Source organism: Cervus elaphus, chromosome 15 (assembly GCF_910594005.1).
Source record: "Cervus elaphus chromosome 15, mCerEla1.1, whole genome shotgun sequence".
Classification (NCBI taxonomy): Eukaryota; Metazoa; Chordata; class Mammalia; order Artiodactyla; family Cervidae; genus Cervus; species Cervus elaphus.
In genome coordinates, this window is record NC_057829.1 from 59,433,147 (window position 1) to 59,457,728 (window position 24,582).

The 24,582-nt window shown below is 36.8% G+C and overlaps 1 protein-coding gene across 1 annotated transcript in view; it reads left to right on the forward strand.

The window, feature by feature from the left end:
- Positions 1–1,462: 1,462 nt before the first annotated feature.
- Positions 1,463–24,582, forward strand: part of LOC122709268 (cytochrome P450 2C9-like) — a 34,454-nt gene continuing 11,334 nt past the window's right edge. Inside the window, exons 1-6 of the mRNA XM_043926489.1 lie at positions 1,463–1,687; positions 4,079–4,241; positions 4,399–4,548; positions 16,677–16,837; positions 18,100–18,276; positions 24,074–24,215. Of these exons, the coding sequence (XP_043782424.1) occupies positions 1,520–1,687; positions 4,079–4,241; positions 4,399–4,548; positions 16,677–16,837; positions 18,100–18,276; positions 24,074–24,215 (961 nt within the window). The 5' untranslated portion in view covers positions 1,463–1,519. The remainder of the gene's footprint in view (positions 1,688–4,078; positions 4,242–4,398; positions 4,549–16,676; positions 16,838–18,099; positions 18,277–24,073; positions 24,216–24,582) is intronic.

The window sequence follows — 24,582 nt, forward strand, 5'->3', positions numbered from 1 at the left end:
CAGTCCGTGGGATCGCAAAGCAACTCGGACATGACTGTATTAATATTTAGTATTAACTAAAGTACAGATTTTGTTCAAATTTCACAAAATTTTATGCTAGTGTCCACTGTTTGTTTTCATACCTTATTCAAGATTCCACATTGTGTTTAGTTGCATTGAGCTGCTTCAGCTTCATGCAACAAATTCTGATAAATGCTCTTTTCATTTTTATTCCATTACAAATATTTTCTAATTTCCCTTGTTATGACTTCTTAGATATACCCATCATTTAAAAGTGGATATTTAATTTCCAGATACCTGGAGTTTTAAAATTATCCTTGATACTAATTTCTCATTTAGATGCTTTCTTCTCTTCAATCACCCTCTGTGTTTTTTCTTTTAACCTTTTTAAGGTTTTCAATGTCTAAGTCAAAGATCTGTCTTGATAAATATCACATTGCACTTGAAAATATGTGGGCTGTTTAAAAATATATTTTGATATTGATTTCTGACATAATCCACAGTGGTAAGAGAACACACTGTATGATTTCAATATCTTTAGATCATGAAATTTTTGCACCTTGTTTTATGTCCCTGGATATGTTCCACTGTCTCCTGGTTTATAGTATATGGGAACTTGAATAGAATTTGTATCTTGCTATTGTGTGAAAATTGTATAAATCTAGCTATGTTGAATAGGTTCATAGTGCTTTTCAGATCTACTGTATACTTCTACTTTTCTTTCTATTCATTCTATTAATTATTGAGAATTTGATATTGAAACTCCAACTAAAAACGTTAATTTATCTACTTAAAAAGATCATTGCAGTACACAGTGGAAATATATGCAAATTTGTTCTATATTTTCCATGTTGCCTGTAAATGTGGCATCATACTTTCAGAATTTAAAGTATTAAAAATATTTTAAAATGAAAAATAGATAACTAATTAGGACTTATTGTATAGCAAGAGGGTCTACTCAATATTCTATAATTGTCTATATGGGAAAATAATCTAAAGGATAAAAGGAATGGATATATGTATATGTATAACCTATTCACTTTGCTGTATACTTGAAACTAACATTTGTAAATCAAGTATACTCCAATAAACTTGTTTAATTTGGTAATAAATAAATAAATAAAAATGGCATAGAATATACTGATTGTCTTCAAAGTCATAAATTTGCAACTGATTATTGACTTGAATCCAGAGTTTTGAGCTGTTTTTGGGCATCAAATTATTTATTTCAGTGGTTCTCAATCCTGACTGCACAGTGGGATTTTTTTTTTTTTAATTATCAAACATGGATCCCAGCCCAGTACAAGTAAATGACAATCTCCAAAGTCATCACTGGACAGAGGGAAAACAAGATTAAAGGACACTTTAATTTTATCTTTATCAGTGGCCAAAGTCCACTCAAAATAGTGTATAAAGTGGATATGATTGATTGATACCTTTAGTCAGAGAGACCAGTGTTGAATCAGCAGGGACTTAGGTTTCAGGCTCACAGTTGTCTGAGTGAGAAGAGACGGCGTCAATGGATCTGGCTGTGGCCCTGGTGCTCTGTCTCTGCTCTCTGCTTCTCCTCTCACTCTGGAAACAGAGCTCTGGGAGAGGGAAGCTCCCGCCGGGCCCCACTCCTCTCCCGATTCTTGGAAACATCCTACAGTTAGATGTTAAGAACATCAGCAAATCTTTAACCAATGTAAGTAGACTTCATGTTCCTCCAGTGGCTTGAAAAGGGTAAGTAAATTAAGTCCAGTTTTAAAAATCATATATATTTCTCTGGGCACATTGTTTTTTTTTTTTTTTTTTTTTTTTTTTTTTTTTTTACTTTTACTTTTTAATGTGTATTTATTTATTTTTGAGTGCATTGTGTCTTCCTTGCTGCACACAAGCTTTCTTGAGTTGTGGCAGATTGGAGCTACTCTCTAGCCATGGTGCACAGGCTTCTCATTGTGGTGGCTTCTCTTGTTGTGGAGCATGGGTTCTAGGGCACATGGGCTCAAGAGTTGTGGAAAACAGGCTTAGTTGCCTTGTAGCATAAGGAATCCTTCTGCACTAGGGATTGAACTTTCATTAGCAGGTGAATTCTCAACCACTGGACCACCAGGAAAGTCCTGGGCACGTTGTTAAAACAGATCAGCAAATTACTCCCTGTAAATCCTAGTATTTCTTTTGCCTTCTCTGGCCTGTCATTGTCATAAGTAAGAAACAAAGTAATGTCTTTTGTGAGTAGGGAAATATTTGTCTTTGCATAATGTAATAGAATAAAAATAATAAATTGGCAAAAGCTGCAAGTGTTACTTCCCTTCTTTGTTTCACAGCCATTTGCTGTGGTTTGGGACTGAAAGTAAATGATAAGTGTTTTGTGATTAGAGATTTCCTTGCAGAAGTCTTTTACTATATAAGCTGTGTGTTTTGTAAAAAATGGCCATGAAAATAAAACTTTTCTGAAGAAGCACATTGTGCTTGTTGTTAAGGAAATAGCTCTGCATTCAGCACAAGCACGAGTGAATGAGAGAAAGAAGTCACCAGTCAGGGTCCCACTGGGGGCAGCAGCACTCATTTGGATTCTGCAGGAAGCTGCTGTCTGTACCCTGTGAATACTGCAGGATGGAAGATATTGTTCCTCCATGAGATATGCATGTCCTGATACTGCCTCTATGATGCTTCGTGACACCAGTGGATCTCAAACTAAGCTGCGCATTAGAGTTATCTGAATTTATTTTTTAAAATATGGAATTCTAGTATTCATCATAGGGCTAGGGAATATGAATTCCCATTGGAAGAACCCTACACGTGGTTCTGAAGCAGTCAGTTAGGTGATGGTTTAAAGGTGGGCCTCGGGGATTGATGCATTGCTCCTTAAGGATCAGAAGGTGAATAAGAGTTTCAAATTTAAATCTTCTATGTGGTACCCATGGGACGCTGGAAGGAAATGGAATTCCCCAACCTGTTTCCTTATTTATTGTTGTTGTTGTTCAGTTGCTCAGTTGTGTCTGACTCTGCTACCCTGTGGACTGCAGCACGCCAGGCTTCCCTGTCCATCACCATCTGTCGGAGCTTGCTCAAATTTATGTCCATTTAGTCAGTGATGCCATCCAACCATCTTGTGCTCTGTTGTCCCCTTCTCCTCCTGCCTTCAGTCTTTCCCAGCATCCGGGTCTTTTCAAATGTGTCACCTCTTCCCATCAAGTGGCCAAAGCACTGGAGCTTCAGCTTCAGTATCAGTCCTTCCAATGAATAGTCAGGGTTGATTTCTTTTAGGATTGACTGGTTTGATCTCCTTGCAATCCAAGGGACTCTGAAAAGTCTTCTCCAACACTACAATTCAAAAGCATCAGTTCTTCAGCACTCAACCTTCTTTATTATCCAACTCTCACATCCATACATAACTACTGGAAAAACCATAGCATTGACTAGATGGACTTTTGTCTCTGCTTTTTAATATGCTGTCTAGGTTGGTCATAGCTTTTCTTCCAAGGAGCAAGCGCTTTTAATTTCATTGCTGCAGTCACCATCTGCAGTGATTTTGGAGTCCAAGGAAATAAAGTCTGTCACTGTTTCCATTGTTTCCCCGTCTATTTGCCATGAAGTGATGGAACCGGATGCCATGATCTTGGTTTTTTGAATGTTGAGTTTTAAGCCAGCTTTTTCACTCTACTCTTTCACTTTTATCAAAAGGCTCTTTAGTTCCTCTTCACTTTCTGCCATAAAGGTGGTGTCACTGCATATCTGATGTTATTGATATTTCTCCTGACAATCTTGATTCCAGCTTGTGTTTCATCCAGCCCAGCATTTCTCATGATGTACTCCTTATTTATAAGCCAGGCAAATAAACCTGCTGAAGTTGCTAATATGAGGATTAATTATAATCTGGGTACCAGTTACTTGGGCCATCGCCTAGCATAATGGGCCATCCGTAAATGGAAACTGTAACAATCGCCATCATATTTATGTATTAAATTCAAAAATATTTAGGCTGTATGTGGCAGAATGAAAGCATAATAGTAGGATGATAACATTCTGCCTCAGGCACAATATAGTTTCAAATATTGACTTCTTTTGCTCTTTTGTGCACCTCCTTTCACAGATCTCAAAAGTCTACGGCCCTGTGTTCACTGTGAATTTTGGTGTGAAGCCCGTCGTGGTCTTGCATGGATATGAAGCAGTGAAAGAAGCCCTGATTGATCTGGGAGAGGAGTTTTCTGGAAGAGGCATATTTCCATTGGCTGAAAGAGCTAATAAAGGAAATGGTATGTGTTAAGCATTGGCAATGGAAGTGGGCAGGATGGAAACAGGAATTTGAAGAGCTCTCCAGCAGAGCTTCATCCATGTGGGAGGCTGCCAAGTGTCAGCTTACTTCTCCTTCCCTTGGACCTCCCTCCTAGTCTCTGTTTCTCCTCCTGGTAGGAATCATTTTCAGCAATGGGAAGGCTTGGAAGGAGATGCGGCGCTTCTCCCTCATGACCCTGAGAAATTTTGGGATGGGGAAGAGGAGCATTGAGGACCGAACTCAAGAGGAAGCCCGCTGCCTGGTGGAGGAGTTGAGAAAAACCAGTGGTGGGTGATTCTATGCTCTGTAACTCTATCATTAAGTCTTCTCTCTCTCCAGTGATGCCCCTTGGAAGCATTTCAGGATAGGCCACACCTTTCCTATGGGTCATGACTGTCAGCCCTCATGTGGAGGAGAGAGGGTTTGAAGCAGAGAACGAAGTGGGCTTTTGTGTATCTATGCTTGCTATGTGTGGACTTGAATGATTACACATACTGTGTGGTTACAAAAGGTCATCTATTCATAGTGTCTCCTGAGCCTTGTTTTAATATCAGAAATTGCTAAGAATAGTTTTGAGTCATTTCATGAAAGAGAGAGCAGTGGTTTTCCTGTATCATAAATGTGGTTATCTGTTTTGGAGCATTTCACCAGGGAATACTTGTTAAGTGGACAGGGTGGGAATGACCTCCTTATGCCCTTATGGAGCATGAACCAAGTGTCATATGTGTTTACTTAATTGAACTATATTGTTATAGTCAGTCTCACAGAAATAACTGACAGTTACTCCAGGATCCAGTCCTACAGTTCTGGCCAATAGTTATGTCATCTATGATTTCAGTCCATTAGGAATATCTCAGTTCAGTTCTCCTCAATCGTTGAGTTCCTCTGTAAAGGCACGAGTGCATGCTAAGTCCCTTCAGTCATGTCCGACTCTTTGTGACCTTATGGACTGTAGCCCACTAGGCTCCTCTATCCATAGGATTCTCCTTGCAAGAATACTGGAGTGGGTTGCTGTCCCCTCCTCCAGGGGATCTTCCCTACCCAGGGATTGAACCTGTGTTTCCCTCTTAAGTCTCCTGCATTGGCAGGCAGGCTGTTTACCACTAGCTCCACCTGGGAAGCCCTCTCTGTAAAGGCAGCACTATTTAAAGACACCAGCATCAATTATTTCTTGCTACTCAATACTCACTATATTTATGTTTTGAAAAAGTATATGCTACATCATAATTTGGCACAATACACCAAACCAAGTGATTAATATGAGATGTTTTATTTAACTAGATTTCAACCTAATGAATACCTTTTTACCCTGCCTTCTTGAACTAGAATTTGAATCTGTTTTCAGTTTACCAAACTTTGTTTCATCGTTATTGGGTTTTGATAACAAATTTATGGTAATTATTTACTTCCCACTACCAGGCACGAAGTATTTGTCATAATGACTCTGATTTTTCAGCTTGTATTACAGATTACACTGTTTTAATTTTTTTATTAAATAAAATAAAATAATTAAAGAATTAAATAAAAGTAAAGACTGAAAATCAGATTTCATGTGAATCACATATAGATGAAATTTCCCAAAGTTTTCATAATCACCTTCTACCTATAAAGTAAAATAAACTTTACTTTATCCTTACAAGCATGGAATATAAGGGAGATTGGCATAGGAACCACTAAGTATACATGCTCCTTTTGTTCCATGCCCTACCTTTCTTTACAACACTTGAAAAGTTTTTTATACTAAACAACATGTAACACGAGATCTATCCTCTTAACATTTTATTGTGTGCAGGGCAGTATTATTAACTATAATCACACAGTAAGCCTCTAGAGCTTTCATCCTTCATGACTGTTATTCTCTACCCATTGGATTCTCCATTTCCTTTCCCCAAGGCCCTGCTAACCAGCAATCTACTTTCTATTTCTGTGACTTTGACTTCTTTGGCTACTTCATCTAAGTGGAATTATGCAACATTGGTCCTTTCATGACTGAGTTTTTTATTTAGCAAAATATGCTCATGGGTCATCTATATTGTAGTATGTGACAAGATTTCTTTCATGTTTATGACTGAAATGTATTCCAGTGTGTGTATTTGCATATTTGATTTTTTGCTAATTATTGAGGGATATTTAGGTTCTTTCCACCCCACGGCTATATCTATTTGAGATCCCAAATCAGTTCAGTTCTTTTGAATAAGAACTCATAAATGGGACTTCTGGGTAATACAATAATTGTATTGAATATTTTTGATTTTTGAGGAGCCTCCACAGTCAAAATATGTACACAAAGGCTAGTCCAACCACACCTTTGGTTATTGATAAGCTGAGACAAGCACAAAACTTAATGATTAGTGATGGTGGCGTCATTTCAGATACCTATTGACCAATCTTCTTTATTTTTTTAAATGAACACAAGTAAAAAAATATTATATAACTCATTAATGAGGAAGTCAGTTACAAAAAGTAGTAACAGAGTGTTCCAATCAGGTTATAGGACAAGGATGGGAAAGTACAAATTTATTTAGAGTGAAAAAATGTTGATATGAATGTGCAAATGAAGACAAAACTAGGTAGGAAAGTCAACTGAATCTCTACTCTACAGAACAGAGTTTGTATGTTTAGAGATAAGAATTATTTTGTGTCACTATCTATTGTTGAAAATTGAAAAAGTTGCAAAATAACTCCCATAGAATTATAGAAGGGTGAATTATAGATAGTGCATAGTTTTCTACTGAACCATACATTTTCCCTATGTGGTAGCTGTAACTACACCTACATATCCAGGTTTTTAAAAAATCAACTTCCCAATATCTGCCTCCTTAGCACAGTAGGCAGTGCATCAGTCTCATAAAAAATCAACTTCCTGAATGCATGTGGTCTACACGCAATATTTCCCCCCAGCTTTATTGAGATATAATTGATACTGTGTAAGTTTAAAGTATACAATATGTTGATTTTATATACTCATATACTGCAATAGATTACTACCATAGCATTGTCTAGCACCTCCATCAAGTCCCATAATTACCTTTCTTTAGAGAACACATAAAAGCTAATTTCTCAGTAATTTTTAGGTATGTAATATGGCTATGTTAACTCTAATAATATTGTTGTGCATTACATTCCTAAGAACTGATTCATTTTCTAACTGGAAATCTGTACTCTTGGAGCGACATCTCCTTATCTCCCCAACCTCCTGCCCCCTAGAAACCATCCTTCTACTCTGTTTCTATGAGTTAGTTTTGTTTTTTTAGATTCCACATATAAGTGATTTCATAAAGTATTTGTCTTGTCTGTCTTATTTCACTCAGCATAATATGCTCACGATATATTGAGTGGTAGCAAATACAAGCATTTCCTTCCTCTCATGGCTGAATAGTATTCCACCTTGTGTGTGTGTGTGTGTATGTATATATCACTCAAGTGCTGCACTTAAAGTGATGTATATACAGTAGACACTTCAACAACATGGATTTGAACTCATTGGTCCACATATATGTGAATATTTTCCAGTAAGTACTTGCTACAGTACCACATGACCCATGCTTGCTTGGATCCTGGAATATGTAACTGCAGATATGGAAGGGCAACTGTAAAGTTATGCATGGATTTTGAACTGTGGCCAGGTGGAATGGGGGTCAGTGCTCCATTCACATGTTGTTCAAGAGTCAACTCTGTGTGTATATTTATTTTTTCTTTATCCATTCAGCAGCTGATGGAGACTTCTTTGTCTGCATATCTTAGATATTGTGAAAAATGCTGCAATAAACATGAAGTACAGAAACCTCTATGATATTCTGTTTTCATTTCATTCAGAAGTAGCAATGCTGAATCATATGGTAGTTCTATTTTTAATATATAGAGGAACCTCTACTCTGTTTTACATAGTGACTGTAGAAGTTTACATTCACACCAATAGTGTTTAAGTGTTCACTTTTCTCCACATCGCAGTCAACCCTTGATATCTCTTGACTTTTGATGGCAGCCATTCTAACGTGTCTTTTGTGGTTTCGATCTCCATTTTCCTGATAATTGGTAATGTTTAGAACCTTTTATGCACTTGTTGGCCATTTGCATGTCTTTTGGGATAAATGTCTGATGTCTGTTCAGTTCCTCTGCCCATTTTTAACCAGGTTGCTTTTCTTTTTATTGTGTTCTATGAGTTCTCTATATATTTTGGATATTAACCCCTTATAAGAAATATGGTTTGCAAATATTTTCTCACATTTTGTAGATTTCCTTTCATACTTATTTTGCTGTGCAGAAAAGCATTTTTCTTTGAGGTAGTCCCATCAGTTTACTTTTGATTTTATTGCTTGTGCTTTTGGTGTCACTTTAAAAAAATCACATTGCCAAAACCATTCTCAAGGAGTATTTTCTCGAAGCTTTATTCTAGTAGTTTTGTGCTTTCAGGTCTTCCATTGAAGTCTTTAATCCACTTAAAGTTAACTTTTGTGAGTGGTAAAGATAAGGGTCCTCTTTCATTCTTTTGCATGTGAATTTCCCATTTTCACAACACCATTTATTGAAGAGACTATCCTTCCCCCTTTAAGTATTCTTTGCTCCCTTGTCAAATATTAGTTGATAATATATGTATGGGTTTATTGCTGGGCTCTGAATTCTGTTGCATTGGTTTATGTGTTTGTTTTTATGCCAGCACAGTGCTTTATTGATATCTTAGCTTTGTAATATGATTTGAAATCAGAAATTTGAATGTGTTCAGCATTTTTCATTCTTCTTGGGACTTCTTTGGGTATTTGGGCTCTTTTGTGATTCCATGTGGATTTTAGAATTATTTTTTGTATTTCTGTAAGAAATGCCATTAGAATTTGATAGAACTTGATAGAATTACAGTGCTACAGACTGCTTTGGATATTAGGGACATAACAATAGTATTAATACTTCTGATTCATGGACACTAAATAGTTTTTCATTTATTCATGCCTTATTTAATTATTTTCATTAGTGTCTTTGAGAGATCAGTATACAACACTTTTATTTTTTTGGTTAAATTTATTACTAAGTATTTTATCATTTTATTGTGAGTAAAAATGGGATTATTTCATTTCTTTTTCAGAGAGTTTGTTTTTAATGAACAGAAATGCAAATCATTTTTTTTTTTTTTTTTGCAAATCATTTTTTATGTTGACTTCACATCCTGCAACTTTATTGAATTCACTGACTAGTTCTAACAGTTTTTAGTAGGGTCTTTAGGCTTTCCATAGATAAGATCATATGTGCAAGCAGACATTTTTTACTTCTTCTTTTTCCTTTGGACACATTTTATTTCTTTTTACTGAGAGATAACTGTGGCCTGGACCCCCAGTACTATGTTGAATAGGAGTGGTAAGAGGGGGCAATCTTATATTTTTCCTGATCCTAGAGGAAAAGCTTTCAGACTGTCACCTTTGAGTATGATGTTAACTATAGGTTTGTCATATATCACTTTATTATGTTGAGGAATATGGAAGTGTTTTTATCAAGAAAGAATTTCTAATTTTGTCAAATGCTTTTTCTACATCGATTGTGATGATTTTTGCTTTTCATTTTAATAATGTGGTATATCGCATTGATAAATTTGCATACATTCAAAAGAGTTTGAGAAGGATTGGCAATGTTTCTAATCATTAAATGTTTGTGCAATTCACCAGTGAAACCATCTGGTTCTAGGCTTTTTTTGTTGTTGGGTTTTGATTACTGATTTAACAACATTATCATTTTTGGTTTGTGAGATTTTCTGTTTCTTCATGATTCAGTTCTAACAGCTTATCTATCCATTTCTTCTATGATATACAATTTGTTGATGTCATAGTAGTTGCTTCAACATTTTTTGTATTTCTGTGGTATCAGTTGTAACATCTCATCTTCACTTCTGATTGTTTTTCATTTGAATTTTCTTTTTTAATTAAAAATTTTTTCCATTTATTTTTATCAGTTGGAGGCTAATTACTTTGCAATATTGTAGTGGTTTTTTGTCATACATTGACATGAATACACATGTAATTAAAAAATTTTAAATAGCACTTATTATTTGGAGTGAGACTTTCTTGTACACCTTTTCATCCATTTATTTATTTGTTGTGTTTTGGCTGCATGGCATGTGGGATCTTTGTTCCCTGACCAAGGATCAAACACATGCCCCCTGTATCAGAAGTGCAGAGCCTCAACCACTGGACTGCCAGGGAAGTCCCTGCCCTCTCTCTCTCTCTTTTTTTTTTAGATAATCTAGGTAAAGGTTTGTCAGTTTATCTTTGAATTTCTATACTAGAGGTAATGGTGGTTTATGCACCACCTCTACATTCTTGTGGGATTTTGGATTCATCTATATATTTACCTATATCAGCAAGCTTTATACTTTTGTGCTTTTGTGTTGCTGTTCAGTGTCCTATTGTTTCAACTTTAATGACTCATTTTAGCATTTCTTGTAAGACATGTCTAGTGGTGATGAACACCTTCAGCTTTTATTTGTCCTTAATTGGAGAATTGTTTTGCCAGATATATTAAGAGTTTTCTTGGCTGACAATTTTTTTTTTCTTTTTACTGTATCATCCCACTCATTTCTGGCCTGCAACATCTCTGCTTAGAAACCTGTTGTTAGTTAGTTGTATGATGCTTCTGTTGTAAGCGACTACTTCCTTGCTGCTATCACATTTCTCTCTTTATCTTTGGCTTTCGGCAATTTGATTATAATGTATTTCAAAGTGGATTCTTTTGTTCATCCTAGTTAGAGTGTGTTGGCCTTCTAGAATCTAAGTGTCAGTTTTCCCCCTGATATGGAAAGTTTTTGCCACTATTTCTTCAAATAAGGTTTCTGTCCCTTTCTATCTCTCTTTCCCGTAATATGCATATTGATATAATTATTGGTATTCTGTAAGTTCCTTAGGATTTCTTCATTCTTTTTCATATTTTTCCCTTTTGATCTTCTGATTAAATAATATTAACTTGGGCTTAGTTACTCTGAGGCATATAGAATCTTAGTTTCCCAACTAGGAATGGAACCCAGGTCTCCTGCACAGGAAGGCGTATTCTTAACCATTAGACTACCAGGGAAGTCCTTTTTTGATTCTTTTTTGTATTTTGTCTCTTTGTTGACATTCTCATTTTGTTCATGAATCATCCTCTTGAACTGGTGAAGTATCTTTATCACATTTTAAAAAATTCTTTGTTCATATAAGTAATATCTCCATTTTTTTAGGATCAGTTTCCAGAGATTTATTTTCTACCTTTGAGCCATGTTTCCTGCTTCTTTTTGTGTTTTGTGACTTAATGTTGGAATCCAGGATTTTGAAAAAAATTGCCAACCCTCCCAGTCTTTTTTTTTTTTTAAATGGGTAGTTCAGAGATGATTCTGCCTTCTTTTTTTGATTATTTAAATTTAATTTAATTATTTTTAATTGGAAGATAATTTCTTTACATTATTGTGGCCCAGTCTTTATGGGCCAACTTTATATGAGGCAAAACTCTCACAGGTATCTTGGCTAGGGATTCTGGGGGCCTCTGAAACCTTTTTCTTTTGAAAATGAAGATGCGACTTCTCTGACCTTGAGTGTAGAATTTCACAATTAAGAAAACTTGCCAAATTCATTTCAGGTAATCTCTTGTTCCCTTTGTTGTCTGTCTGCAGCAAGTTCCCCCTTAATACCCTGAATCAGATGAGACAGATACCATTCTCTTGGGTAGCTCTGCAAAAAGTCAGAGCACCAGATGCAAGCTCTACTTCTCTCCCATCCCCTTCAAGAAAAAGTCTGAAGTGGTTCAGTTTCTCTAGATTATGCCAAGCCATGCTGGCCATAGCAAACCACTATCCTCACTTTCCTTTATTCTCAGTGGTCCCAGACATCCATGCAATTCTAGTTCTGAGAACACCCCAAGTGAGTTAAGATAGAAACCATTTCCTAAAGAAGCCTCTGAAAAGTCAGTTCTTCGGATGCATGCTTCATCTTTCTCTTTCCTGCGATGGAGTAATCACCACCTAGGACATCCTCTTCCAGCATTGAGTTATGCCAGGTTGGGGGAGTTGCTAATACAGGAAAAATGAAATTTCACTTTTATAAGTTTTAATATGGCTGTTCTTAGCTGTGTATTCATCTATGGTACTGCCACACTTAACTGGATTCTGAAACCTCATTAAAATTTTTATTGCATTTATAATTTCTAAATCAGTGTTTCTAAGGGAGAACAAGGGCTAAGACTTCCTATTTCACCATTTTCCTTATGTCACTCTGTCAGTTGATTTTTAATTGAAGTAAATCTTAATCTATAGATATGAACATTTAATCTCTGGACATAATGAATTTTCATTGATCATTTCATTGAAGCAATTTTGTTTTATAGATCTCCTACCAAAAAAGAAAACTTTTCCTCTAATGTGATTTCTTTACTGGAAATATGAAAATTTTGGTTTAAATGATGCATTTAAAACTGATTGAAATAAACTAGTCTATTGCTAGCTACACAGAACAATATCACAGATGTTCACATAGGGCAACTCTGCCCAAATAATTAATTTTTGATCCGAAAGGAAATGATAAACATTTAATTCCTAAGGAGACAATTTTTAAAACATTTTCATCAATTTACCTTTTCTGCTTTACTTACCTGGGATTTATGCTTGAAATAGAAATTTTACATTTTATTCTTATTTTTCTATGATCCAGCATATGTTGGCAATTTGGTCTCTGGTTCCTCTGCCTTTTCTACATCCAACTTGTTCATCTGGAAGTTCTCGGTTCACGTACTGCTGAAGCCTAACTTAAAAGATTTTTGGGATCATGGAAAAAGCAAGGAAATTCTAAAAAAAATTCATCTATCTGCTTCTGCTTCAGTGATTCTGCTAAACCTTTTGACTGTGTATTATTGTTGTTCAGTTCCTCAGTTGTGTCCGACTCTTTGTGACCCCATGGACCACAGCATGCCAAGCTTCCTTGTCCTTCACCATCTCCTGGAGCTTGCCCAAACTTATGCCCATTGAGTCAGTGATACCATCCAACCATTTCATCCTCTGTCCTGCCCTTCTCTTCCTGCCTTCAGTCTTTCCCAGCATCAGAGTCTTTTCAATGCGTCAGCTCGTTGCATCAGGTGGCCAAAGCACTGGAGCTTCAGCTTCAGTATCAGTACTTCATTGAATATTCAGGGTTGATTTCCTTTAGATTAACTGATTTTGTATCCTTGTAGTCCAAGGGACTCCCCCACAACCTTCTTCAACACCACAGTTCAAAAGCATTAACTCTTCCACACTCAGCCTTCTTTATGGTCGAACTCCCACATCCATAACATGACTACTGGAAAAACCACAGCTTTGACTAGACAGACTTTTGTTGCAAAGTAATGTCTCTGTTTTTACTACGCTATCTAGGTTGGGTCATAGCTTTTCTTCCAAGGAGCAAGCATCTTTTAATTTCATGGTTTAAGACACCATCCGCAGTGATTTTGGAGCCCCAAAGAATAAAGTTTGTCACTGTTCCCATTGTTCCCCATTTATTTGCCATGAAGTGATGGGACTGGATGTTATGATCTTAGTTTTCTGAATGTTGAGTTTTAAGCCAGCTTTTTACTCTCCTCTTTCACTTTCATCAAGAGGCTCTTTAGTTTCTCTTCGCTTTTTGCCATAAGGGTGGTATCATCTGCATATCTGAGGTTATCAATATTTCTCCGAGCAATCTTGATCCAGCTTGTGCTTCATCCAGCCCAGCATTTCCCATGATGTACTCTGCATAGAAGTTAAATAAGCAGGATGACAATATACAGCCTTGTCATACTTCCTTCATAATTTTGAAAAGTCTGTTGTTCCATGTCCGGTTCTAACTGTTGCTTCTTGACCTGCATACAGGTTTCTTAGGAAGCAAGTTAGGTGGTCTGGTATTCCCATCTTTTAAAGAATTTTCCACAGTTTGTTGTGATCCACACAGTCAAAGGCTGTAGTGTAGTCAATGAAGCAGAGGTAGATGTTCTTCTGGAATTCTCTTGCTTTTTCTAAGATCCAACGGGTGTTGGCAATTTGACCTCTTGTTCCTCTGCCTTTTCTAAACCCAGCTTGAACATCTGGAAGTTCTTGGTTCACATACTGTTGAAGCCTCACTTGGAGAATTTTGAGTATTACTTTGCTAGCATATGAAATGAGTGAATTTGTGTGATACTTTGAACATTCTTTGGCATTGCCTTTGTTTGAGATTGGAATGAAAACTGACCTTTTCCAGTCCTGTGGCCACTGCTGAGTTTTCCAAATTTGCTGACATATTGAGTGCAGCACTTTCACAGCATCATCTTTTAGGATTTGAAATAGTTCAGCTGGAGTTCCATCACCTTCAGTATCTTTTTCACATGATGTTTCCTAAGGCCCACTTGACTTCACACTCCAAGATGTCTGGCTCGAGGTGAGTGTACACACCATCATGGTTATCTGGGTCATGAAGATCTTTTCTGTATAGTTATTCTGTGTATTCTTGCCACCTTTTATTAATATCTTCTGGCTCTGTTAGGTCCGTGCCATTTCTGTCCTTTATTGTGACCATCTTTACATGAACTGTTCCATTTGTATCTCTAATTTTCTCAAAGAGATCTCTAGTCTTTGCCATTCTATTGTTTTCCTCTGTTTCTCAGGATTGCTCACTTAGGAAGGCTTTCTCATTTCTGCTTGCTATTTTTTGGGACTCTGTATTCAGGTGGGTAAAACTTTTCTTCTCTCCATTGACTGTGTGGATCACAACAAACTGTGGAATATTCTTAAGAAGATCGGAATACCAGATCACCTGGTATGGATTGACTGGTTTCATCTCCTTGCTGTCCAAGGGACTCTCAAGAGTCTTCTGCAGCACCACAGTTTGAAAGCATCAGTTCTTCATCACTCAGCCTTCTTTATTGTCTAACTCTCACATCTATACATGACTACTTTAAAAACCATAGCTTTGACTATACGAACCTTTGTGGGCAAAGTGAGGTCTCTGCTTTTTAAAACACTGTCTGCCTTTGACATAGCTATTCTGCCAAGGAGCTAGCATCTTTTAATTTTGTGGCTGCAGTCACTGATTTTGGAGCCAAAGAGCATGAAATCTGACACTGTGTCCACTTTGTGCCAGTCTATTTGCCATGAAGATAGGATCACATGCCATGATCTTAGTTTTTTGAATGTTGAGTTTTAAGCCAGCTTTTTTCACTCTCTTCTTTCACTTTCATCAAGAAGCTCTTTAGTTCTTCTTCATTTTCTGTCATTAAAGTGGTATCATCAACACTGAATATGCTTTGGAAGGACTGATATTGAAGCTGAAGCTCCAATACTTTGTCCAACCAGATACGACGAGTTGACTCATTGGAAAAGATCTTGATGCTGGGAAATATTGAGGGAAAGGGGTGATAGAGGATGAGATGATTGAATGATACCACTGACTCAATGGACATGAGCTTGAGCAAAGTCAGAGAGATAGTGATGGACAGAGAAGCCTGGCGTGCTGCAGTTCGTGAGGTCACAAAGAGACAGACATGACTTAGTGACTGAACAATAACAACAATTCATATTTTAGACAAGAAACCCATTTTATAAAAAGTTACTTTTCTTGTTCTCATTTATTTTATTTTTTTTTAATTGGAAGATTTTTGCTTTACAATGTTGTGGTGGCCAACATTGTTCATTTGTATTAGTTTTTCTTCTCATACAGCATGGATACTTGTTGCTTTTTAAAATCTGTTCCTTCAAATACATGAATTCACCTACAATCTCTGTTTAAATTCCTTGTTGATTCTAGAGATGATTCTTTCAACTATTCATTATATAAAATGCATGTTGAGGTTCTCAACTATTCTCTTTTTTTCTTTATCAGTGCTTTATTTTCTACAGACTTTGCAAACAGATAATATTCAGTGCTGATAAATTTAGGTTATAAAATGATGTAAAAATAACCTTTTAAACTGTTTTCTTTTTTTTTTTCCCCTTGAACTTAGCATTCATTTTGGGTGAAAATAGTACAAGTAAAGGCAGTGGGTTTTAATTGAATTTTTTTTTCAAAAACCATTATTTACATAGCTAGGGTGAAATGATCTACTCAGGTTAAGGTAAAAGTGATGTGTTGATTTTATGCATGTGTAATACTTTGTTGTTAAGGGAATTAGTAGGTAAAATATTGCTTTGTGAAAATGAAAGTCATTCAGTCATGTCTGACTCTTTGCAACCCCATGGACTATCCGTGGAATTCTCCAGGCCAGAATGCTGGAGTGGGTAGCCTTTCCCTTCTCCAGTGGATCTTCCCAACCCAGGGATTGAACCCAGGTCTCCTGCACTGTAGGTAGATTCTTTACCAACTGAGCCACAAGGAAGTCCAAAATATTGCTTTAGAGTTCCTAAAATTACCTTTACCTGTTATCTTAAATACAAATGTCTCGTGTATGTTTTAATGACATGTTTAAGTTGTTTGTTATTCTTTAGGGTTGCCCTGTGATCCCACTTTCATCCTGGGCTGTGCTCCCTGCAATGTGATCTGCTCCATTATTTTCCAGAACCGTTTTGATTATAAAGATCCGATTTTACTAGATCTAATGGAAAAATTGAATGAAAACGTCAGGATTCTGAGCTCTCCATGGGTTCAGGTGAGGTCAAGGTCCTTTCTTCTCTGGGAATCATTTCTGCTCTTTTCTCCATGAGGTCCAGATACATCAAGCTGTGAGGTGAATGTGTGAACAGCACAGTCCTGCCCAGAGCTGAGAATCACAGAGTGCTCATCTGGGGATGATGGTGGAGCCCTTTAATGATAGACAGGAAAATTCATGCCCAGAATACAGAACTGTAATTCAGTCCTATTGACACTGTTCTGCAGTTTTCCCATCAATTTCCAAAGCCACTTTCCATAAACTATTTTGGTAGCTTCCTGAAAGTATGCCTACAGCAGTAGAAGGACTTCCGTGTCTTGGAAAGCCTTCCATTGCCCACAAGTCTTGTCACCCAGTCACCACGTAAGGACTTCTTTAGCACATTAAGTTGGCAGAAATATCTGTGTTTGGAAAGGAAAAGAATGTCTCAGGGGGAGAGTACTGCCAGGGGACACTGACTAGGACAGGAATGTTTGGTGCTTCAGTTTGCATCTTAACTGACAAGGTAATTGCTTTGGGGATGATAAAGGTGATTGGGGTTTTTTGGTGTAGGTACCACAAACCAACATCACAGGTGTAGATTTGCTGAGCTGACATGTTCTGCCCTCTACCTAAAAGACGATGATGTGACCTTGCAGAGGTCACTTAATTGCTCTGGGTCCCAGTGACTTTATCACGTTGAGTTGAGTTTCATGGTTTTTTTTTTTTTTTTAACCTTGACCAGATGGACCTTTGCTGGCAAAGTAATGTCTCTGTTTTTTAATATGTTGTCTAGGTTGGTTATAACTTTAGTATTCTTTCAATCCTGAAATATGATATTATGTTTGAGTCTATGAGGTAGCAGCAGAAATGTCAGGGACCAGCTCTGGACTGGATATCAGGTTGTCCAAACTCTCTTAACCTCTGCTGTTTGTCATCTACAAAAAGTGAGTCTTAGTATTTCATGCCATCCCATATTTCATGATAGTAGGGAAAAGTTGATATAAGAAAATGAGATAATTTTTATAAGAGTGCTTTTATACTATACATAAAATATATGATTATAGGAAATGTTTATCATCTTTGATCCCTGGTCAGAATGTTCTCCCTCATAGACATCTATCAGTATAGCAAATTGTGTACCTGTAAAGTAAGAATTTCCCTCAATACAGAGACCATATTATATTAATACTTATAATACCATTTCTGACCAGGGTTTGGCATATGGTATAGAATTATTATTAAAGTGATCTTTATTTAATTAACAGTTGTTTCTCTCCTAGGTTTGCAATAATTTCCCTGCACTTATTGATTATTTACCAGGAAGTCATAACAAAGTACTTAAAAATGTTGCTGATTTAAAAAGTTATGTGTTGGAGAAAGCAATGGAACACAAAGCATCCCTGGATATTAACAACCCTCGGGACTATATTGATTGTTTCCTGATCAGAATGGAGCAGGTAAAATGTTAATGACAGTTGAGTTATCTGATCGATTGTGCATTCTGTGGTTCAGTGACTAGTTCTGTATTCACCAGAGTTATTTTAATGGTCAGGCAAGCATTTTAAATACCTATTGTGTGCATGCTAAGTAGAAAAATTGATCCTGTTCTTTGTGCACTAAGAATCTACCCAAAGAGAGACAGAATGACACCTCAGGTGAAATGTAAACAATTATAAACAAGTTGTTTATTCGCTAAGTTGTGTCCGATTATTTTGATAATATCAGCAAATATCTTGCTGATAATACAGCAAATATCTTGTTGTAATATGAAGATGGTCACGGTAATTGCACACACTGTGTGAGGGAATGGAAAAGAATGGTTTAAGGCAGCTGTATTCGCTAAGTTGTGTCCGATTATTTTGATAATATCAGCAAATATCTTGCTGATAATACAGCAAAATATCTTGCTGTAATATGAAGATGGTCACGGTAATTGCACACACTGTGTGAAGGAATGGAAAAGAATGGTTTAAGGCAGCTGGCCTTCCTGTATGTCCAGTGGTTGGAAATATAATAATATATTTGCATTGAAGGACAGGGGAGGGAATTTCAGATAGGTGTATGCTGTATTCAGCAGTGCAGAGAAGTGTGATGGGAAAGAGTAGGTAGATGGAAGAGAGAAACTTTAATTGAGTGTAAAGTAAAATGGGTTGGCATAGATATGGAGTTGAAAGTTGGTGTCTGTGAGCACCATTTGTGGAAAAGACTTTTTCCCACATGAGTCATCTTGACATCCTTCTCAAAAATCAGTTGACTCAAAATATGGGGGTTTACTTGTGTAATCTCAATTCTATGTCAATAATCTCTGCCACTCCTTATGTCAGTATCACATCATCTGGTGGTCTTAATTACTAGCTTTGTAGTTAATTTTGAAATTGAAATGTAACTCAACTTTGTTGTTCTTTCTAAAGATAGTTTTGGCTTTAGTGGTCTCTTAAATTTCCATGTGGATATTAGAATAAACTTGTCAATTTATACCAAGAAGGCAGTAGTGATTTTGATAAGGATTGCAAAATTTTAATGAGTCTATGCCTCTGGACTGTAAACTTCATGTGTGTTTCTCAGTGTTTTTCTCCCTCCTTAGATGGGGCAGGAAAGCGAGAGTGGGCTAGAGCTGGGAATTTCACTTCTCCCACATGGAATGCTAGAGCTAAGTGGATGGGATATTTCTCCACCCTCAAGTTGGTTAGTGTCTGATAAAACCCCAGCAGGTGAGGCTCTGGTTAACTAGCTTCTCTTGAGGACAGGCCTTCTTAAGACTTTATTTAGCTACTCAATCTTGCAATATCTTTTTTCTTCTTTCTCATTCAATGTGTATTTGGGTCTTAAGTGACTTTCTTGTAAATAATGTACATTTTTATTTTTAATTTGAGGAATTAATATAATAAACATATAACATATTAGCTTTAGATGTACAACATAAAGATTCAATATATGCATGTATTGCAAAATGACCACCACGATAAGTCTAAATAACATCCATCTCACATACAAGTGCATTTTTTTCTTGTGATAAGAATTTTTAAGGTTTACACTCCTAGGAACTTGCAAATTTACAATACAGTATTAACTATAGTTATCATGCTGTATAGTACATCCTTAGGACTTATTTATATTTTACAACTGGAAGTTTGTAATTTTGACCACGTTCATTCATTTTGACCCCTTTTCATCTCTGATAGTCACCAATGTGTTCTCTGCATTTATGAGTTCAGATTTTTATTTTATAGTCCACGTATGTGTGCATGCTCAGTCACTCAGTTGTATCTGAACTCTTTGCGATCCCATGAAGCTCTTCTGTCCATGGGATTTTCCAGGCAAAAATATTGAAGTGAGCTGCTATTTCCTATTACAGGGGATCTTCCTAACCCAGGGATTTGAACCCAGGTCTCTTGTGTCTCCTGCTTTGGTAGGTGAATTCTTTAGCACTGCACCACTGAGAAAGCCTATAGTCCATGTATAAGTGAAATAATATGATATTTTATTTTCTCTTCCTGATTTATTCCATTTAGCGTAATGCCTTCAAGTCCCATCCACACAATCATAAATTGCAAGGTTTCCTTCCTTTTTATGGCTATATTATATTCCATTGTAAATGTGATATTTATCTACACAGTTTAAAATGATTAGATGTAGTGAATGATTTACTTCAGTATACTACTGTTTATTGTAAAAAGCACAATGCCAGAAACTTTCTGGTAAATTTTAAAATCTTTCTGGTATTGTACTTTTAGCTCCCAAATTTCTATTGGTTCTTTATTATAATGTTGTTCTCATTATTGATATTCCCTATTGTTCTGATACTTTTCTGATATTCTTAGTTCTATGTACATGGTTTAATTCATCTCTTTGCACATACTTAAGACATGTATCTTATCTAGTATCTTTAACATGTTAACATGTTTAATATCTTATCTAGTATCTTTAACATGTATCTTTTAACATGTATCTTTAATCTAGTAATTCCAGTGTCTGGGCTTCCTCAACAGTGGTTTGTGTCAATTTTTTTTCAGCTGTTACCGGACTATACTTACAAGTTTTATATGATGTGATAACTCTGGAAATAAGATTTTACGCTCTTCTAACAATTGTTATTGTTATTTGATGAAGACTGTATTCATTTCTTTTTGTAGTAACTTTTCCAGATTATTTTTGCCAAGACTATTTTATTATCTTGAATGGTCACTTGACTTTCTGTTCTATTATCTCCTTAGTTGGATAGTGACCTTACAAAGATTCTCTTAAATACCTGTACCTAAATATCAATAGGAAAAGAAGGCATTCTCTTTATGTTTTCAATGAAAGCCATGGAGATTGAAACAGTGGTTTTTCTCTGTGCCAGCCTCTCAATGATCCAAACACACAGTCCCAATGTAGAAGAATGTGGTCTAGTTTCCTGCTCTGAGATCCACTGGGTACACCACAAATACAGTCCATGCTTCCCATAACTGTCTGCCTTGGAACTGGGTTTTGAGGAGTGTTAGGCAGCATGGGAAATGTCACATTTACGAAACATTACACTTAAGCACATTGGCTGCAAGTGTGTAACTAGTTTTACAGAGTCCCAAAGTAGTCACTCAGATACTTTGTGCATGGCCAGTTGTTTCAGTGGAGGGATGGATTTCTGAAACTTCCTATCTGCCTTCTTTGGGACATTAATTCAGTAAAGCTATCATAACAATACTGAGTGTTTTGATCTACATTAAGAAAGGTTTTTTATTTATATGCATGCTAAGTCACTTCAGTCCTATCTGACTCTGTGGACTGCAGCCTGCCAGGCTCCCCTGTCCATGGGATCCTCCAGGCAAGAATACTGGAGTGAGTTGCCACGCCCTCCTCCTAGAGATCTTCCCAACTCAGGTATCAAACCTGTGTCTCTTCCATCTACCTGCACTGGCCAGTGGGTTCTTTACCACTAGCGCCACCTGGGAAGACCTTTATTTATATAAGTTTTCTTTAATCTTTCAACATTGTTTTATATAATTCCTTTCAGCAGTGTTTTCTATAGCCTAATAATGATAGGCTATGTACACATAACCACTTTATCTTCAAATCCAATTCAAGAAATGAAAATACTAGTATTGTTTTATGAGTTCACTGCATTTCTTACTGACTTTGAATAGTTTTGAATTGACAAGCTTACAGCTTGTGTAAAGTCAAAGGCAATGACTCTTTCTCTAAAAAGTATACTCTTTCAGAGTGTTTGGTCTCCCTTCAGTGTGTTTATTACGTAATATTAGACATGGCACTGGACCACTGGAGGTTGCAAATGCATTGTGAAATGAATACTGGCCTAAGGACAGGTTCACAATGTTTTTGCATGTTAACAGTCCCTTCTACTCAGTATTGAAAACAGCCTGTTTACTTTTACTTGTTAAGTGCTTTTCTTGTTGTTGTTCTAATTCTGTGAAAAAATGACCTTGGTAATTTGATAAGGATTACATTGATCTGTAGATGGCCTTGGGTCATATAGTAATTTTCACAATATTGATTCTTCTGATCCACGAACATGATATATCTCTCCATCTGTTTATGTCATCTTTGATTTTTTCATTGGGATCTTATAGTTTTCTGAGTACAGATCTTTTGCCTCGTTAGGTAGGTTTATGCCTAGATACTTTATTCTTTTTGGTGTGATGGCAAATGAGTCTGCTTCCTTCATTTCTCATTCCAATCTTTCATTGTTAGTGTATAGGAATGAAAGAGATTTCTTTTCTATGTATTAATGTTGTATCCTGCAACTTTACCAAATTCATCAATGAGATCTAGTAGTTTTATGGTAACATCTTTAGGATTTTCTGTGTATAATATCATGTATAATACCATTGGTTGCAGTGTGGTGGGTGTGTGCTCAGTCATGTTTGATCCATTGGTTATTTAACAACATATTGTTCAGCCTCCATGTGTTTGTGTTTTACACACTTTCCCCTGTAATTTATATCTAAATCTCATAGCCTTGTTGTTGGAAAAGTTTCTTGATATGATTTCAATTTTCTAAAATTTACGGAGTTTTGATTTGTGACCCAAGATGATATCCTGGAGAATGTTCCATGTCTGCTTGACAAAAAAGTATATTTTGTTGCCTTTGAATGAAATGTCCAATTAATATCTAGGACAGTAAGTTTATCTAGTCTAATGGGTTATTTAGGGCTTGTGTTTCCTTCTTAATTTTCTGCCTGGATGATCTGTCCAGTGCTGTAAGTTTAAGTTGCCCACTATTATTTTGTTACTATAGATTTCCCCTTTAATGGCTGTTAGCATTTGCCTGATACCCTGAGGTGCTCCTATGTTGGGTGCATATGTATTTACAACTGTTACATCTTCTTGGATTGATCCTTGATCATTATGTACTGTCCTTCCTTGTCTCTTGTAACAGTCTTTATTTAATCTACTTGTTTATCTTTATTTATTTGGCTGTGCCAGGTCTTAGTTGTGGCATGCAGGATCTTCTAATTGTGGCATGTGAACACTTAGTTGCAGCATATGAGATTTAGTTCCCCAACAAGGGATCAAACCTGGGCTGCCTGTGTTGGGAGTGCAGAATCTTAGTCACTGGACCACCAGGGAAATCCCAGTCTTTATTTTAAAGTCTATTTTGTCCAATATGAGTATTGCTACTCCAGCTTTCTTTTGATTTCCATTTGTATGGACTATCTTTTTCCATGCCTTCACTTTCAATCTATCAAATACTTGTTTTGAGTAAGAAAGAGGAAATGTACCAGTAGGCTTCTAATTATATCTTGTTTGCAAAAAATTAAGCTGCATAGCCTGAAAGTGAATGTGTTAGTCACTTGGTTGTGTCTGCCTCTTTGCGACTTCATGGACTGTAGCCCGCCAGGCTTCATGGAAGCCTGTCCATGGAATACTCCAGGTAAGAATACTGGAGTGGGTGGCCATTCCAACATCCAGGGGATGGAGAAGCCATTGCCTTCTCCAGGGGATCTTCCCTACCCAGGAGTCAAATTTCAGTCTCCTGCATTGCAGGAAGATTCTTTACCATGACAACCACTACTTAAATGCAAAAGAGGCTGATGAATGGAACTTTTAGGCAAATGAGGAATAAGGCAGGAGAAAGTGACATTTAAGTCAACTGATCTACAGTATTTTGTTTTTCTATACAGTGTTTTTGTTTTTTTTCTGTAATTGCCAAGTAGTTTGTATGTTGCCTTAATTTTAAAACACCATGAGCTATTTTGGATTAAGGGCAATTCTGGTAAACTAGCTTGTCAAACAATTTTATCAAATCATTCCTAGGAAAAACAAAATCAACAATTGGAGTTTACTTTTGAAAACTTGACAACCACTGTATTTGATTTGTTTGGAGCTGGGACAGAGACGACAAGCACCACTCTGAGATATGGGCTCCTCCTGCTGTTAAAGCACCCAGAGGTCACAGGTATGGTACATGGCGAGCTGGGTGACTGGAGAAGAGATATTGGAAAGAGACTGGGAGTGTCTTCCATCTTGTTGCTCTTAGTTCAGTTCAGTTCAGTTGTTCAGTCATATCTGACTCCTTGCGACCCCATGAATTTCAGCACACCAGGCCTCCCTGTCTGTCACCAACGCCCGGAGTTTACTCAAATGCATGGCCATCGAGTTGGTGATGCCATGAAGCCAGCTCATCCTCTGTCGTCACCTTCTCCTCCTGCCACCAAACCCTCCCAGCATCAGGGTCTTTTCCAATGAGTCAACTCTTTGCATGAGGTGGCCCAAGTACTGGAGTTTCAGCTTCAGCATCAGTCCTTCCAATGAACACCCAGGAC